A 19,060-nucleotide genomic window follows, 5' to 3' on the forward strand; every position below is an offset into this window, starting at 1 on the left:
TTTTTGGGAGATTGGAAACAAAGTCTGCAGTCTAAGTTTCCTGATTTTAGGCATATGATATTTAACTCTACAGGTTCTTTCAAATGCACACATCCTTTTTCCCAACCTCTTCCCCAAAGCTTCTGGAAAAGAGTGTCAGAAATTTTTCTCTGCACAGATTTAAATCTGGATGAGTTTTAATATGCATATGCATATTTTCTATGTGAATTCATTTTGTTTTAAAACTCATCCTAAAAGCTTATCATAGCAATGGCAAGCTAACATTTTCTTACCATCTTTTACAGCTTATTTTTGAACCTTGGGGATGTATTAAAATCACTTGATCTTTTGAAAAGAAAAGGGCCGGGGGAGTGATGCAAGTGGTAGAGCCCAGCCTAGCAAGTGTGGGACACTGAGGGCAAACCCTAGTATTGTCCAAATCAAAAAATTCCTATTGTCTATGGCTATATCACCCTGAAAGTGCTCAATCTTGTCTGAAAAAAGGTGAAGAGGCAGGGTTATTGAATAAGAGGCACTGTAAAGGTCAAATTCTAGCAAGAGAAAAATAGAAAACAGTAGTAATGAGAATTTGAAGAGCACAGAAATGGGAGGAAGCTAAACAAAATACTTTGAAGTACTTTTTTCAGATATAATTGAAAAAAATCTCATAAGTGATACAAAACAACATTTGGATTAATAATTGCTCTAATTCTCCACACTAATAAACAGTGTGTAGCATTTGTTCTTTCCAATATTTTACTGTTAGGTTTGACGAATTATTCATTCCTTCCTTTTGATCTAATAAACATTAATAAGTTCCTACTATATTCCAGAAATGATATTTTGTAGATGCAGAGGTGGCACATAGTCTGTCTCTAGGAACTGACATAATTTGTAAAAAACATGTCCAGTACAAGGTACTAAGTGCAAAAACAGAGGTGTGCCCACACCACACGGGTATGACATGGCACATGTTTATCATTCCTGCCTGGGTGGAGCAGCTCTGATAAATGTAGGTCTTGTCTCTTCCTGGACCCATTTGTGGTAGAAATAGATGTTCACAGAGAAGTGACAAGACCAAAAACTCTACAGTTAGATTCCTTCATGGAATCAAATGGAGCTGTGCTAAAGAGCCCAAGCATTCAATTCAGACAGACTTGGGTTTGAATTCGTCTTCTCTCACTGTCCCATCCTTCCACACACACCCACTCATTGTCTTGAGCAAGTTATACTTTTTCTGAATCTTGGTTTTCTCACCAGGAAAATTAGGACCTCAAAATACATGAAGTGTTTAGTACTACACAGTAAATGGAGTACCAGTTTCATAATAATAAGTGTGCAATACATGGAAGAAACTATTATTAGTGCTGCTATTACTATTATTATTTTACTATTATGAGTAAGAGGCTTGTAGTCTTCTTAATACAGAAAAAACTTGAAAACTTATTTCAGACATAGCTCTACTTTGGAAATGGTACTTCTGTACTCAGTCATTCCAACTAGAAATCTACTTCTATCTCCCTTAATCCCTAAGATCATATGCAACAAATTTAAAAAGTGTGTCTCTTTATGTCCACCTTTGACATGTAATTTATTGCATGTCACTCAGGCCATATCTGGTGGCACAATATAGGACTTCCGTACTCAGCTATTAGACCATGACCCTTTACCTTACACATGGATGACTCTTCTATGGGTTTGATGTGGCTACTTTTTTTTTTTTTTAAACATGATTTCTAAGACTGCTTGCCCTATAAGACATCTCTATTTGAATTTCATAAATACTTTTTAATGAACCTCTTAGCATATTTGAAAGTCCAATTTAGATGATAAATGCTGTTCTTTCTATTATTTGTTCAAGTTTAAGAACTAATTCTTCTTAGTAATAAAAACAGACTGAATGGATTGGAGGTTGCCCACACATTTTTTCTTGGAAAATTGTATTTGTCTATTTGTCGCTCCACCCACTCCACATTCACATTTGAGAAGTGCTAAATAAGTCACACATTTGAAAATGTCATGCCTGTCTAATTTTATGCCTGGCAATATACATTCTCTCTTTTTTTGTATTTTAAGAAAAGTAAACAATATGCCACTTTTCAAAAAATTTACCAAGTCCTATGTTATTGTTATCTAGCATACACAACCCTCCATTACAGCAATTTACCTATATAATTTCATAATAAAACCACATGGTTTTCATTTCTATGATATGTAGGAAGGCTCAATGCAAGTAGGAGCGCTGGATCTTTCATGAATATAATTAATGCCAGAAGGAAAATTCTGAGTTAAATTTTTTCCTTGCCGTGGAGTCAACAAAAGTTTGGGAAACAGAAATAAACCATATATATATTTGAGGATCACAAAAGTATAACTCAGTATATTTCAGTATAAAAAGTATACTACGTGTAACTGTAACTGAGAGACCCAAGTAAAAACTTAAATTTAAATTAAGATCATTATCAAAAACATTTGAAAATTTACAAAGAATAGCTGATTTCAGAGATTCACATCTGATGTGTACCTAAATGTGAACCATCGATTTCTTTGTGGTAAATTGCATCAGATAAACATGGCTTCTTCTTCATCCTGTTAGGCAGTGTTTATTTTCCCATGCATATCTATTTCTTTTCTTGCATTGCTAGCTCCTCTGTTTATTTTTTAAAGTGACCCTTTCATACAAAACTTAAGACAGTGTAGAAATCAATCGTTCTGTTTCATTCCTTCAGGAATTATCTGTTTATGAATCAAAACTGTTGTTTCTTGCTTGCTCTTTATTCCCCCCAATTCCTCTAGAATTTGGGAGCACCACCACTTAGGTAGTCAAAGTGAAATAATCTAGAAGTCATCCTTAATTTCCCTCTCTCCCTGAGAATCAGGGCACTCCAAGTCCTGGTTATTCTACCTGCAAATAGATCTCCATCCTTTACTTCTCTCCTTGTCTACCACCATCGCCTACTCTGGGCCACCATCATCTTCCTCATTAGATTGTTGCAGTAGCTTCTGGAAGGATCCTCCTGCTTCTACCCTTACTCTGTCCTCTGTCCCTAACCACTTTCCACAAGCAGAGAACAAAATCTTTGAGACACACTCACACTCATATTAAGGCTCTGCTTTAAATTCTGTTTCCAACTTCCCCTTGAACTCCACAGGCTAAGCTTATTTCAACTCCACACATCTGCCCACTGTCCCCTCTGCCTGAGAGGTTCTCTTCCTTCCTTTTCATATGTCTCAGATTGTTCTGCTCTATCATGTACTATGATGCTATCTTCTTCATGGAATTTATCACAGTTTGATTTTTATAAAAGAATGGATACACCCCAACCCCCCCAACTCCCCCCCGCCCCCCCGCCAGATAGTTGCCTCTATTATTACTGTCTTGCATAGGTGTGCTACATTTGTTACAATTGGTAAAACAGTATTGATACATTATTATTGACTAAAATCTACAGTTTAGATTAGGTTGTGTATTCTGTACATTTGGATGAATAATGCTATGCATTTGTCATTAGAGAAGACAGAATAGTTTTGCTTTCCTAAAGTCTGTTGTCCTTCACTTAAATAGCCTCCTTTACTTCTGAAAACCAATGATCTTTTCATTGTTTCTAGTTTTGCCTTTCCTGGAATGCCATGTAGTTGAAAGCATACAGTACATTCACTATTTATTTTTTTATCTTTTGATGTTACTGGGGTTTGAACTCAGGGCCTTACATTAGCTAAGCAGGTGAGTCACACCTCCACCCCTTTTTGCTTTTAGGTATATATGTATGTATATATATATACATATATATATACATACATATATACCTAAAACATATACATATGAAGTTTGAATTCAGGGCCTCCTCACTCTTGCTAGGCAGGCATTCTACTACTTGAGTCATTTTGCCAGCACTTTTTTGTGTTGGGTATTTTTGAGATAGGGTCTTGCTTTTTGCTGGAGCTGGCCTCGAGCTACAGTCCTTCTGATCTCTGCCTGCCAAGTTATTAGGATTACAGGCATGAGTCACTGGCATCTGACTGCTTTTAGATATTTTTCATATAGGGCTTACTTTTTGCCTGGTGCATGCCTGGTGCATGACAGGTGCATGCCGCCATACCTGGCTTGTTTTGTTGAAAATAGGGTCCCACTAACTTTTTGTGTGGGCTGGCCTTGAACTGTGATCCTTCTGATATCCACCTCCCAAGTGGTTGGAATTACAGATGTGAGTCACTGCACCTGGCTATTTGATTTTTAAAAATACATTAATTATTGTCTGCATTTTCCTCTAGATTAAAGGATTTGGAGAACAGGGACCTTATCTGTTGTGTCCTCTCCTTTGCCTGGAGGGCCAACAATAGGTCCATAGCAGATCCTCTATAGGAACGTTTTGATTGAATGAATGAATGAATGAATCCACCAATAGACAGCAAACACCTATACTTCTGAAACATTCTTTCCTTGATTTGTCTAGTAACCTTGGAGCAGATTTCTTCCTTTTACATTGGTGTTTTGCAATATTGGGACAGGAAGACCTGCTCCCACCTCCAAGTGGTTGAGGGTGTGGTTGCTATGGGTCCTTTTGCAGAACACGTGAGACCTAGGCAAGGATGTATTTAGTTTTATGTTGGTATATGGGCACTCCCCGAGTTACAACTGCTGAGTCTGAAACATATTTTACAGGTTAGTAGTCAGTTCTGCTCTGCCTCTCTCTGCCCTATAGCACTCAAAGCCTTGCACCTGAAGCAGCTTCTTGACTTACTCTTTCTGAGCTTGCCTTTGTTCTCCTGAATCTTACCCATTCATCATCTGAAAAATCTCATTTTTATCACTTATTATTCTTTTTTATTCTCAACTTTCTATCCCCTCCCCAACCCCCTTTCTCTCTGGTGGGGATTGAATGCATGGCTTTGCACATTTTAGGTATGTGCCATACCACTGAGCTACCCCCCACACCAGCTTCTGCTGTCCTTTTTCATCTGTAAAGGAGAAGAACCTTTAATTGCGATTGATAAGATAGAGAAGTGCAGTTGAGATTTCTTGTGTTGGGGAAAGAGTCACATATTTTAAAGTATAATTAACCATTCCAAGAAACTACATCCTTTAAAAAAATGGTAATAAATACTCAGAGGTCTCTGCCACAATTTCCATAACACCTTCAATCTTCTTTCTTTAAGATTCTTTACCCTTGGGCTGGGGTGTGGCTCAAGTGGTAGAGCCCGAGCAAGCGTGAGGCCCTGAGTTCAAACCCCAGTACTGCCAAAAAATTCTGTACTCTTAATATCCACCATATGATATAAAAACTTACTTTTACCCAGTTCTTGTTAATTCTTAATCAATAAATTATTAATTTATTGGGTTACAGTTTTTGAATGTTCTTTCTTAATTTCTGACTCAAAGGAGATACCTTTGAATTCATTATGGTGGAAGTTTTAGGATATTTTTACTACTTTCTATATTTTGGGCTCTAGGAAACATGCCTTTCTTCACCCAATTCAAGTTTTACTTATTTTATATCCTTTAGGTTTAAATCCACTCAGACTCTGCCTTTCCAGACTGAGTCTCAATCTTTGTAACATAAATCCTTTCCCAAGAGAGGGAACACAAATGAATAAAATCCAACAAAACACTTGGTAATGGTGTTGATTGTGGGTAGAATAAGTAGCACAATGTCTTTTGGGAGGAACATTTAAGGACTAAATAAGAAGCATTTTTAAAAAATGTGCAAAATTAAAAAGAACATAGCACACAGGAAAAAAGATATTAAAACCCATTTGTAAACTTCCCATTTTATGTTAAATCACAAAAGTTTTAAAAGAATAAAAACATTTATCATTCTATTTGAAAGATAACTTTTAACTCATTCAACACCAAATAACACTGGCTAACTTAGTGGGTTAGGTTTCTTTTTCTTTTAAAACATAGAAATATGTTTTTAAAGGTTGCACAATCTGGCTTATAGAAATATTGCGGCATACACTTTCATACTTACATACTATTCATTCAACTAAAAACTAGAGAGTAGCAGGTTGTTTAGCTTTAAAGATATAATCATCTTTTTATGCCTGGTATTTGATGGAATGCTTCAAGGCCCTTTAAAAGTAAGGAAATCAACCCTTCCTTTGGGAGAAAGCTTGCCCCAAAGACACTATTTCCTTTTCTTTATTTTTCCTGAGTACCATAAAGATGATATAAAAGAAGAAATAAAGTAAGCCCAAATTGTGCCCACGAGACTTTAATGACTTTGAGGGTTTCAGTGACCTCAATAAATCACATTCTAAGCTTCCTTCTGGGGGTTGCTCAAGTTACTAAAAACTTTAGTATAATTGCTACCTTGTTATGCAGGTCAGCATCCACACTTGCCTAGGTTTTCCATCAGCAGTCAGTCTGCTGTTGTGAAATATTCCCAACCTAATAGGATTATAGTCTTGCTTCTGCTCTCAGTCTTTCTCACATTCATTTGAATGGCAATGTAACCAATAATATTAAACAGTGGACTCAGCAAAGGATAAAATATACAAAGAAGCAAACTTACCATCAAACAGGTTACTATGATAACAAAGATGCTGAGAAAAATGACAACAGCATAAAATCCTTCTTTGCTCCAGATTTTGTCCGCTTCATGCTGCCCTTGTAAAACATTTTTCTTTAAAAGCAAAACAGAAAGTCCGATGTTAAATGAGAGCTTGAGGAAACTGGCGTTCTTATCAGACACTACACATTTTTAGCTTTATTCCATTCAGTGTAGTGGAACACACCTACATCCCCCACTGCCAGAGCTGCTTCTCAAAGGGATCTAGACAGCAGACAGCCTTCCTTCTACATCAAGATTACTTAATCTCCTGTAGGGGAGCAGGCATGCCCGGCAGGCACTCTCAAGTCCTCGCCTTGGTAAACGTCTCTCACCGTTTCTCTTGGAAACTACCTGGTTCACAGGTAAGGGAGTTCTGTTCTGTTCTGTGCTGAGGAAATTGTTTCTGAAGCTCTCCTTTCTCTGAGTCCCCTCCCACAATATCAACACCCTGGCTTACGTGATGTGACACTGCTCTTTTTAACAACAGCCAAACAGGTGCAAACAAAAGCTCATGATGCCTTCATAAACGGAGCAACCATGTCAGAATCATTTCTTTCTCACATCCCCCCTTCTATCACATTGGATTTTTTTTCCTTAAATGGAGTGTACCTTGTCAAAATTTGACCAAGTACCATTCCACATATAAATTGTTTATTTAAAGCAACAGGGAACATCAAAAGTTCAGAAGTTTTCAGATAATGAAAGGTAAGATAAATAGGTTTCTTTTAATTTTTATTGTTTTTTGTTCACTACTTCAGGGGTGGAAGAGTGGAGAGGAAACATGATAAAAGGTGGATGTCTGGTAGTTTTATTTTACCGATTTTTTAAAGCACATTGACTAAAGTCAAATTTTAGAATGAAAATGTTTTATAATTTAACAACATTATAGATTTATGGTTAAAGAAACTAAATCCAAACAAGTGGCCTAAGTGAGGGGTGTGTCTGTCCTTGGATATTGTCTCCAATGTCTAAGAAAGCCTTGAGTTAAATCTATCTTCTAGGTGCCTGATCTTTGAATCACTTCTAATTATTTTTGAAACCTAAAAAAGGTACATCCAATATTTGCAAATTAGACAAAAATATTTGCCTTGAAAAATATTTCATGAAAATTTTTATCTTGGAGCTAAGTCAAGTTTTGGTAGACAGCAAGGTAGAACAAAAAAGATATTTGAGTTCAATTGTGATTATAGAAAGCATTTCGGAGGAGACTTAGTTATTGCTTGAAGTAGCCAAGTTTCCATTTTTTTTGCTTTTAAAACAGTGACATGCTCATTAAAATATCTTCCACAATTCTAGACAGATACATAGATAAAATAAATGATTTAGACATATATTTTATATACATGTAAATGATAGATTAGTCAGAATATAATGATACTTGATGGATGAAATGATTATTAACCAAGTATGCTGCTGGAAATTCTGGGTTCAAGTGACAATTTTCTTTCACCTCTTTGACATCAGCTAGGTCGTTTTTTTGTTCTGTCTCTATTAACATAGCTACTAATAAAAATCTCTTGTAAGAATCGAGTATAAATATGGAAATGAGTTTTTTGTAAGCAACAAAATATCATCCGTTGTTAGTTTTAAAAGCAAGCTATTTAAGCCTTCAAGTAGGCAGCATAAATTTGTCAAATTTAAGTATAAGGAACTGAGCTTAAACTCATGTGAAATTTGGTAAAAAGGGGTGGTTAGGTGGGTGGAAAGAGTTGTTGTGTTCCTAACCTGGTTTGGTTCAATTTTCTTTTTTCTTGCTGTAGTTCTACAACTCCCTGGATATCAACATGTTCCTGTCTGCTTAAGACATATCTGTTTTGCTTTCTTTTTAAACTGAAGCAATGATGATGGAAGAATTGTCCTCTATCCTCCCATCACCCACCTCCAGTTAGAAAGACATGTGTTTTGAACTAGGACTTAGTCATTACCCTTTCTTGGTAAATAGATTTCCTTCTGAGTCATGCTACTCCTGCTGAGCACTACTATATTTGTACAGAGATCTAAAAAACTTGATAAGGGCAGGGTAATAAATGGAAAAGTTTGTAGTTAAGATCCCACACATTAAAAGATTGTAATTCATGGTAATCTCTAATCTAGCCTTCACATAGGGTTAACCCAATGCCTTTTATATTTTGTCACCGTGCTGAGGGTTTAATAATTCACAGATACCATGGCCAGGTCAAGTTCTTGCCATCTTTATGTCTTCTTTCATAGTTACATTGTTCTGCCCTTTAACTTAGTTGCAGTGAAAAAGCTGATGAGTTTTGCTTTATTATTGAAAATGTGGTCAGTTTCCTTTATCTGTAAAATGACTTCTCTGTATCTGTTTCATAATTTGATGAGCTTTAGTTTGTTTCTCTCTCTAATTCTCAAATGTCAGAAAAGGTGATAGAAATATCATTGTTTGATATATCTTGAGGAGATATATCTCTTTGGGAGAGACGAAGCCCACAGAATGAGAATAAAATGGATATGTTATAAATTATCTGGTTAATTTGATTGAATTAGGCAGAAAAATGAGATCTTTCCTACAACAATATGGCTTTGTTGGGTAATTGCCAAATTTCCACTGCATTATGCACAAAGTGAGCACTTGGTCTGGCTGATCTAACACATTGAACATCGATCTCCTTAGTTGTATGACTAAGTCTATAATTTTTTAGACTAGATTGTGGGCTAGAGTTCTGAGTTTGAACAAACAATCACCCATGAATTATGGCTCACATTTATATATTTTTTTCTTTGTACATATTCTGTGAATGTATTAGTCAACACATCAGCCTGTTATTTAAAGAAAGTAACTCTTTCCTTTGAAATATAAGACCTGTGAAACTGGAGAAGTTTGAAATTGAACATCAAAAAAAACTTCTAAGTAATTTTTTTCAATATTAATGCAGCACTTACTATTTCAATAGATATTTAATTCACTTTGTAAAAACATTTGTAAATAGAAACTAAAATAACGAGTTTAATTTGATTTCCTTAGAATTTGACTTGTTAGGCAAGAGGAGGTCTAGTTTTATCTTTATGAGCATCTTATAATAAAAAAAGTACTTGAGTGCCTATAATATTCTAGGTATCATATAAAAATATATGAAAGAAATAATGTCTTTTCTCTCAAGAAACTGAGATTGGAAAAAAAATGAACAAACAAAAGTGATTTTCTAGTTGGTATTTTTCTTGTTTCCCAAGAGTCATTTCTAATTTTAAAAAATTGAGCATATAAAGAAACAGAACAACAAAAGCATGAAAGTAATTAACATAAATTTAGGACTAGATACGTTGAGACATCATTCGTGATATTCCATAATCCATGTAAAAGATGCAAAGCCAAAAGACCAATGGTCCTTCCTCTTTTTTCTGTTGAACGTGTTACCATAGCAAGCTGTATTTTGAGGATTAAAATGTGAAACAATAGGTTGAGGCACAGCTGTTATAAAACATTAACCAGAAGATGAATAAAGAAGTGGGAAAACTCATCAATGCTTTAAACAACCATCCACAAACATTTCTGCAGTGCTCCTGTGGGCTGAATCTACCAACTGGGTGCTTGCTTACTGCAGACACCTTTCTCTTCAGGTTTCTTCTGTTTCTGCATTGACCCTCCAGGTCAGAGGGTAATGTTTGGTCACTTGAGGAGTGGCTGAACAAAGTGTTCAAACAATCTAGCTCTCCTTGATGAAATGCTCTTCAAAGTTGATTCAAACACTTGCTGACCTCCTATAATGTATATTTCATGTATTGGCTATTTCCTAGATGTCAGATTCCAACAATTTTATGAGAGAATACCATATTTTGATCACCAAATGTACTTTTATTATTCGAATACAAGAAAGACCTTGTGTTCTATTGTGATGGGTGGTCAAGTTAAGCCCCTCACCTTCACTGGGTTGGGCTCTGTTGGAAGACCCCCAAGCACTTGATTTTAACTAGTTCTTTTGTATAGTGAGCCTCACAAATCTGGGTGACAATACACTGATGTATTCCTATGGCCTTCAGAATGGCAGCAAAACTCAAAATAAAGCAATGAGAAGTGTGTGTATTATCCTCTAAAAGCTTATAGATAATAGAATAAATTAATTCAATGATCTTTTTAAAATTTTTTAGAAATTTCCACAGGCAAGATTTTTACTAGATTTTGAAGGGCCTAGACTAAGAGAATGAGGTTTAGCTTGTACAAAGTAAGTCACTTCACCTTTGGATTTAGGTTGGGATGGGAAGGGGTAACTTCTCCCCTGGCCTCTTTTTTTGGTATACTGGGGTTTGAACTCAGGACCTAAAGCTTGAAAGGCAGGTGCTCTACCACTCAAGTATGCCTCCAAGCCCTCCCTTGGCCTCTTGAAGTGCAAGATGGCCTCTTCAAAGCTTCCCTGGGAGAGAATGGATCTTTATAATAGTCCTGTGTTCTCCTTATCTGTTTGTGCCTTCTTTGCTCGATGACAGTGTAAATTCATTGAGAGCAGAATCATACTATTTATTCGTTTATTTTTCTGATTTTGGATATTACCTAGTGTTTGGTTACTTGTTGTCTTGGGTTTTCATTTTGTGCCCATTATATACCAGGCACATGAAGACACTGAAGACACAGATAAAATGACATGTCATGTGCCTTCAGTGCAGAGACAGACTTAAAGACCACATGGAACAAGAGTTTTTTTTTTTTCCCTAAACTTAATAAAAATGCAATGCAGTAAGAATCCACATCCTTGAAGGCACAATGGAAGGCTTTTCTGTACAACAGACTGATTTTGAAAAACAAGAAGGAGGTGGAGGATGGGAGGGGTCATAACATCTCATAAATTCAGAATTGCTGAAATGTAAACTAGGAGAGGTTGTTGAACAATTATAAAGTCCAGTACATGAAGAACCACATACCATACTAAAAAATCCAATACTTCATTCTGTAGTGTTGTGGAAGCCAAAGAAGAATCACGATATTAAGAAAGTAAGCCAGATTTACTTTGAGCAAGATTAGTCTGGTGGCTTTGTGTGTTGAAGGGAGAGGGGCAGGGAAGAGAGCAAAACCAAAAGCAGGAGGATTAGTGGGGTGGTTATGACGGTCACGGCTCAACAGTGACATACAGTTGGCTCTACTATATGTGGTTTCTGCATCTGCAGAAATTCAGCCAACTGTGGATGAAAATTATTTGAGAAAAAATTTCATCTGTTTTTAACATGTAGACTTTTTGTTTCCATTAGTCCCTAAACAATAGCGTGCAACAACTATTTATGTATCACTTACATTGTATAAGGTGTTATAAGCAATATAGAGGTGATATCAAGTATACAGGAAGCTATGTATAAGTTATATGCAAATACAACATTTTATATAAGAAATTTGAACACATGAGTTTTGGTGTCCACGGGTGTCTTAGAACCAGTCCCCCAAGGATATCAAGGGAGGACTCTATGTTCTCATTCTGCCAACCCATCCTGAATTCAAATCATAGTTGTTTGGTACATACTCCATGTTAGTATTTCTACATATATTTAAAAAAATGTGGTCCATATTTCAAGTCTGTAAGACAAAGACTATACCCGTTTTCAAAATGAAGAAACTGAGGCTCAGAGAGGTTGACACTATGCAAAGGCAGACAATCTCACAGACATTAAACGATCTGCCCAAGGTCACACACATTGTAAGCGTTAGCTTTGGGGCTCAGTCTTATACTAAAGCCTTTTATACATATTGGTGGTATTTGCTAAAATGAGAGTCATGAGACTTGCTGGAAAGAGGAATTGACCAAGAATCAAGATATCTAGAGGTTGTTTTGTTTTGTTTTGAGTTAGGATCTTATGTAGCCCAGTCTTGCCTTAAACTCAATATCCTGTTGCCTCTGCCTTCTGAGTGCTGGGATTACAGGTGTGCACCCCCACATCTGCTGATTATTTCAAGTGTTACTTTATACTTATTTTTTTTCAGCTTGAAGGGGTCACTTAATTTCTATGGGCCCCACTTTGTGTATCTATGGAATGTTCACATATGTTCCTTCAAGGCACAATTCTAAGATTCTATGAATTGAATTACACATATTTAGGAACCTTCTAGTAAGTTTTTTAGATTGGGATAGTGTACCAAAAGTGGAGAGGGGACTAAATTCACCCAAGAGCTAGATGGTGGAGGTAGTAGATGAAATATTTCTAAAATATCAAATTGGGAAATACTATGAAGGAAATACCCACAGCTTTTAAACATGGGTAAAAAAAAAACCCCCACATTTCACATAATTCCAAAGTGTGGGGGAAAAGTGAGTATTTGGTGACTATTTTGACAATGAATACAATGAAGAGGAGTTCATGTTTTGAGGAAGAAGACAGAGTGGTGTTTTTGTTTTTGTTTTTTGACATGTCAGTGTCAAGTGGTTAACTGACACACCCATATAACTGCTCTTTCTGCCATACAATTTACTGGATAAGTCAAAGTAAGTTATAAAGTAAGTAAGTGTCAAAAAAGTGAAACTTTAATGTGAAAATGCTTTTCTTTAAAGAATAAACATAAACTGTGAAGAGCAGAGAATTCTGACCCCCTAGCGAGATTTTTTTTTTAAAGCCAAATATGAAACAATAAACAGCTTTCATCTCAGAGCCTGGGGGTGCATTAGCATATCACTCAAACTAGACAAATTTTTAAATGAAATAGTCCATGCAGCAACATACCTCAGGGGAGATGTCTGTGATTCCAAATTGTGATAAGCTTTGGTGTAAAACATTGACATTTAGTGACCGCAGCACTTCTTCAGATGGCAGAGCATCAGAAACTCCTGCTTTTCGGTTTATGGGAGACGCAAATAGTTCAACACTGTTCTTCTTTTCCTGGTAAAAATAATTATTTGTATGTGTTAAACTCATTTCAGGCAACTTGGGTAATATTTTTTACCTTTCCTTTAGAAACAATGAAGAAAATCAGAATCCTGGTATAGTAGAAGCCAATTTGGAGATCACATCTTTGGTTATTCTCTGCTGGAGTTAATATTAGAAATCCAAAGTCTAAAATCTTCAAGCGGTCTTTTTTCAGTTAGTTGACACTCTGATATTTGGGATTTTATATTTTATTGGCGATTGGTTTATTTTCCATTTCATATTTTAATTTAAAAAAAAATTTGAGACAGGGTCTCCCTGGCTAGCTTTGAACAATGGATGCTCCTGCCTTCACCTCTGAAGTCCTGGGATTACAGGCATGTACTATCATGCCTGGGTCATATTTTAATTTTTGAAGTATATTGTTTAGTAATTCCCCAAATAATTATGTAATATTGTCATCATTTGATATATCCAATCTATATTTTAGTCACTTGTATGAATGTGAAGGCAGGACTAGCCAAGGAAAATGGTGCCAGATGAACTTAGATGTCTCTTCCCTGATTCTGTCCACCTCAAATATGTCACATGTTTAAAATTCACTCTTCTCAAGAAGGACATATGTTGTGCAGGTATGTCATGGTACTTTTCCTATTAATACTATCTCAAATGAAATGGAGACAGGTTTCTTAACATAAATGACTGATATCACACACACACACACACACACACACGGACACGGACACACACATACAAAACAACAAGCATCAGATAAAAGTCTGATATATATATATTCTCTTTATAACTTATAACAATGAACTTATAGAAAGAAATGTTAGCCTTTTCTTTTTGACATACTGAGGTCTGTCACGCTGGAAAATTTTCTTTGAATGCAATTTATCAGAATTTCACTCAGGTATAAATGAAGTATCATTTCTGTATTTGAAGGAACAATAGACAATGACAATCAGTATTTATACTGATGTGAAAAATGTGAGTGATAACTTGCATAGATTATGAACTAATAACAGTAGTAGAATAGAACATTTGTTTTGTGCCGGACACACTCCTATGTATTTTAAATCTGTTATTTCATCTAATGCTTACAACACTCCCAGGAGATGAGCATTATGGCTATTTCCATTTTACAAATGAAGACACATAAGTGGTTTGCTCAGGTCACACAGCTGGGACATGGCCTTGCTGGCAATGGAGTTTGGTTCTGTCTCCAAAGTACATGCTCTTAATCACCAAACTCTCTTCTCTCGGGTATTGCAACTCTGCTTGCCACAATAACTACTTGTAATCATGCCGCTAACGATCTCTAAGGATATATACACCCTTCTCTGGGCATGGCAAATACCTCTTTCAATCTTTGCACACAGCTATTATGCTCATTAAATCTATATGCATAAAAGCATATCAAAGATGTTTGTGTATAAAAAATCCAGATCTATATCCAAGGCATCTATAATACTTAAATCTTCTCACTTGAGTAAGATTTGCCCTGGATGTAATAACCTTCTCCAACTCTTTCTCCTCTTCCTTCATCTTTTTCTTTTTAATTTTTTTGGAAAGAGGGTCTCACCATGTATTTGAGGCCAGCCTGGAACTCAATACTTAGTCCAGGGTAGCCTCAAACTTGTAATCCTCTTGCCTCAGGCTCCTGAATGCTGGGATTGCAGGCATGTACCACCACACCTGGTATAGCCTCTTTCACCCTTAAAGGTAATAGAAAATGTTACATATTTTCTTCTCTGATACTGAGTTAAAATTTTATTTTTTAAAAGATTATTTTGTCCTAGAATAATTGACTCACAGGATAAAAGTTTATATGGAGATTGAAACAATTTACCCTCTCACTTTCAGAAAAATGAAAAGAAGCATAAATCCCAAAACAAACCAACCAAACAAACAAAAATTCTGACCATAGCTGCTACTGCCTATGTAGATACAGTGAAAACTGATCAAGCACCACAGAGCAATTTAGGGCAGGAAGAGTGTATAGTCCTTGCCTGAGCTTCCCATGCAATGGAAATTAATAATTTTAGCACAATGAAAATTCCAAAGTTCTTTTTCATGTGAACTTTAGTTGACTAGCTTTTTACAAATAAAATAAATCATCTGATTTGAATTTGCCCCCCTTCCCCCTTTGCTCACACCCATCTTCAAGTACAGATGGAAACATGTACTTGGGTGACATTCAGGCTCTCAAACACTGAGGAAGTAGGGCAAAGAATAGATGTGGGCGATTGGTTGAGAGGTGGTCTGTACAACAGATCCCTTGGGTTTTCCTCAGTGCAAGCTCCAATGCTCATCTAAGATTTTTTCTTGGCATTTGGCTGCTGACGGTAGGGATTAGTTTTTCCTTATTCATAATTCTTTGCCTGATGTTTTCAGCGTCAATCGTTCTACTGATGTATTTCAAGGGGTTTAACAGGTATTGTCTAGACACAGTGCTTTCCCTGATTCAGAAAGCTACACTCTCAAGGACAATATTTGGGAATTAGTGTCAGGTGGGGAAGTCAAGTATTTTGGGTCCTTCATTCATAACTACCAGGGCAGCTAATCTTGAACTATGAGAAGATTGACAAACTTTTTCTGTAAAGGGCCAGATGTTAATTAATTTAGGCTTCTTGAGTCACACATTTGTTTCGATGACTCAACTTCTACTGTCAGCTTGAAAGCAGAGATGGTCAGTATGTGAATGAGTGGTTGTGGCTTGTTCCAATAAAACTTTATTTAAAAAAAAATAGGTATTATGCCAGACTTGACTTGTGAATCATAAAACTGTAGCATGAACCTTTTAATGATGAAACAACAACTCGAATTCTGGGAATATGGAGTGTAGGCATCTTACAATGAGGCGGTTGATGTGCACTTGCTGGGGTACGAGTCCTAAAGCTGCAGCCACACCCTGGCGGAAGGTCCGAAGCAAGGTTATGTTCAGCTTGTTCACATCCATTTGCAGAGTCTGCAAACAACAACAAACAGAAATTCAAATTCTAGTAAGTGTTTAGATTAGGACAGTCAGCCCTTGACTGATGATTGGCTATAGTAATTTCTATGATTGCTAAGTTTGCAGGACTTTATTGAACTTTGATAGAAATAAAATTTCAGGGATATTTTATGTGAAATTTTAAATGGTGTTAGTTAAAAGATGTTTTATTGTGTATGGTGCAGTTTGTGTAGTTATTTAAAAATACAAATAAATGTTCAATTCATAGAGAATTTCATTAAAATGTGCCTTGATCCATTTTGCTTTCTTGCAGGTCCAGACGACAGAATGGAATCTGTGGTCAAGTGTATTTCCATTGTACAAGCTGCAGGACATATTTAATTTGTGTTCACAAACAGTCATGGAGAGAAAGCTGATATGGAAGTTCCATAAGCTGGACTTGGCAGTTTTTTTTTTAAAAATGATCTGCTGCTAGTGCCAGGCAGGCAAATGAGGTACATTTTCAAAGTCCGGTAAAGAAGCCGATGGTACTAATGATTTGGTCTAGGTCAAACAACTCTTATTCAATGTTTGAGAAAGCACTCAATATTCAAATTTGCTTTGGAAAAAAATCTAAACAGTAAAAAATGTCTAAACTACAAATAAAATAGTGATATTGTAATAGCCTTAATATAAGCTGTAAGTGCTATTATACACTTAAACCAAGAAGTAGTTTACTATGAATCTTCCAAATCACATCATAATAGTTTGAGGTAGATGCTTGAAAGGTAAGAAAACCAAATCTTTAAGTCTTTATGCATTTCTTATAATGCTAAATTTACTGTGTTAATCACAGTACATCATCAATAACTGTTGGATGGTTGCAATATTGCCTTTGACAAATTGAGGCACACTTCTAAGTTTGTACTTGTCTGATAAAAAGATTGGTTTACAAGTGTTATCTACATAGAATAGGATCTCTGAAACCAGACCTTTTCCCAACTAACTTTAAAAGAAGAATGATACTGCTTAGAGAATTTGTAGTATTGTTAGAAAACAATATAACATCTGTACATAAAGTTGGTACAAAATAAGTGGTGGGAAAAAGGACCACATGCTCAATGCTACAGGAATCAGGCATTTTGGGAAGGCAAAAGAGATACAATGATTTCTGGTCAAGATGGTGGGCCCACTACATTTCCAGACTGTATTTCCACTTTAATGTTTGCCCTGGGCTTGATCATGTTAGGGATCCTGGCTTACTGAGATCCAAAAAAAGGAAGAAACATTGAGAAACTACCTAAACAGTCAACAACTTGTTTCTGGGGAAGAGAAAAGGAGAATGAATATCATTGGGGTAAGTGGCAAAGTTACATCAATACCATCAATAACACTTTTTTAAATGTCTATCTTGATTTTATTTAGTATAAAACAACAGAAATGTATTGTCTCAGAGTTATGGAGGCTAGAATTCTCAGTCAAGGTGTCAGCAGGCTGTGTTCCTTTGAGAATCTATGGAGGAGAATCTCTCTCCTGTGTCTTCTAGCTCATGTTGTTTGCCAGAAATTCATGGTATTGCTTGACCTGCAGATGTAACATTCCAGTCTTTGCCTCTATCATCACATGGCTGTCTTCACATTGTCCTCCCTCTCTGAACATGTGTATCCAAATTTTTTGTTTTTATAAGGATACCAGTTGTATTGGATCAAGAACTCACCCTATGTCAGTATAACCTCATTTTAATGAATTATACCTATAACAACCCTATTTCCAAATAAGTTCACATTCTCAGTACTGGGCAGTTAGAACACCAACATATGTTAGGGGATACAATTCAACCCCAAATAAGGAGAGAGTCAGAATTTGGAGGGAAGAAATTACTACCTCTACACAGAGAATTCACTAAGAATCTCAATAGTTTTGCTTCAGGCTCTGAGTGGATACAAATTGTAGGTTCAGCTGAGTCCCTGGAGCTCATCCCTGCTTGGAGAGCTGTTTGGTAGGCCAGATAGGTGCATCACAAGGTAATTCTATTTCAGAGGTGGGTTGGATTCTGGAGTTTATCCAGGTAAAGGCAGTAGCAAAGCTAGAGCCAAAAGGAGAGGCAGATGAATCCAGACACAAATTCAAAGAGATCTTCCGTTCCTGATTCACTTCTCTAAAAGCTACAGTAATTTCCACTGGACTTCAGCAGGTGGCTTCTGTCTCTATAGAATACAACCTTCTTCTTCCAGAAAGTAATTCTTTTTTTTGTAGGTATATGTCTCACATTTTTTTCTTTTTATAAATTAAATAAAATGCTACACCAGTATTTGCTATATTATTCTCTGTACTTTTCTATAGTCTAAAAAATGTTTCTAGTATATAATAACATGATTTAATGCAGAAAGTAAAACTTGAGCTAAACCTCAAAGGATCAGTGGAATTTGGGAATGCAGTGATGAGAAAAATAGCATTATAATTTTAAGCATGCTTAGTGTATCTACCTGGCAAACCCAGGAGAATAGTAAAACTCAGTCTACCCGGTGGCTCTGAGAAAGATGCTTCCTTTCCTCCAAAGGGCTGTCTTTTGCTCTGCCAGGCTGCAGAAGGTACCATTATATAGGCGACAGTGTATTCCTTTTCTCTGCAAGATTAAAGATGGCTTCCTCAGTTAGAGTCCCTAAAATACTGACAAGGAGCCACTAACTGCTGGCTTACCAACAATGTTTGTCTGGCAGGGTGAGCAGGCAGGCAGGCACTGCCTCTGGTCCCTACAGGCAGGCTTTGGAGCCACGGTATACTCTGGGATGCA

The 19,060-nt window shown here is 36.4% G+C and overlaps 1 protein-coding gene across 5 annotated transcripts in view; it reads right to left on the reverse strand.

Moving 5' to 3' along the window:
- Positions 1 to 19,060, reverse strand: part of Ptprr (protein tyrosine phosphatase receptor type R) — a 253,736-nt gene that overhangs the window by 100,480 nt on the left and 134,196 nt on the right. For 3 of the 5 annotated variants that reach the window (XM_074083915.1, XM_074083916.1, XM_074083917.1), the window contains 3 exons: positions 16,189 to 16,302; positions 13,188 to 13,343; positions 6,495 to 6,605 (listed from right to left, as the gene is read on the reverse strand). In XM_074083915.1, coding sequence (XP_073940016.1) covers positions 6,495 to 6,605; positions 13,188 to 13,343; positions 16,189 to 16,302 — 381 coding nt within the window. Of the gene's footprint in view, positions 1 to 6,494; positions 6,606 to 6,717; positions 7,071 to 13,187; positions 13,344 to 16,188; positions 16,303 to 19,060 lie in introns of those variants that run through there. The other 2 variants (XM_074083918.1, XM_074083919.1) reach the window with 2 other exon arrangements.

This window comes from Castor canadensis, chromosome 8, assembly GCF_047511655.1.
Source record: "Castor canadensis chromosome 8, mCasCan1.hap1v2, whole genome shotgun sequence".
NCBI classification, from domain to species: domain Eukaryota; kingdom Metazoa; phylum Chordata; class Mammalia; order Rodentia; family Castoridae; genus Castor; species Castor canadensis.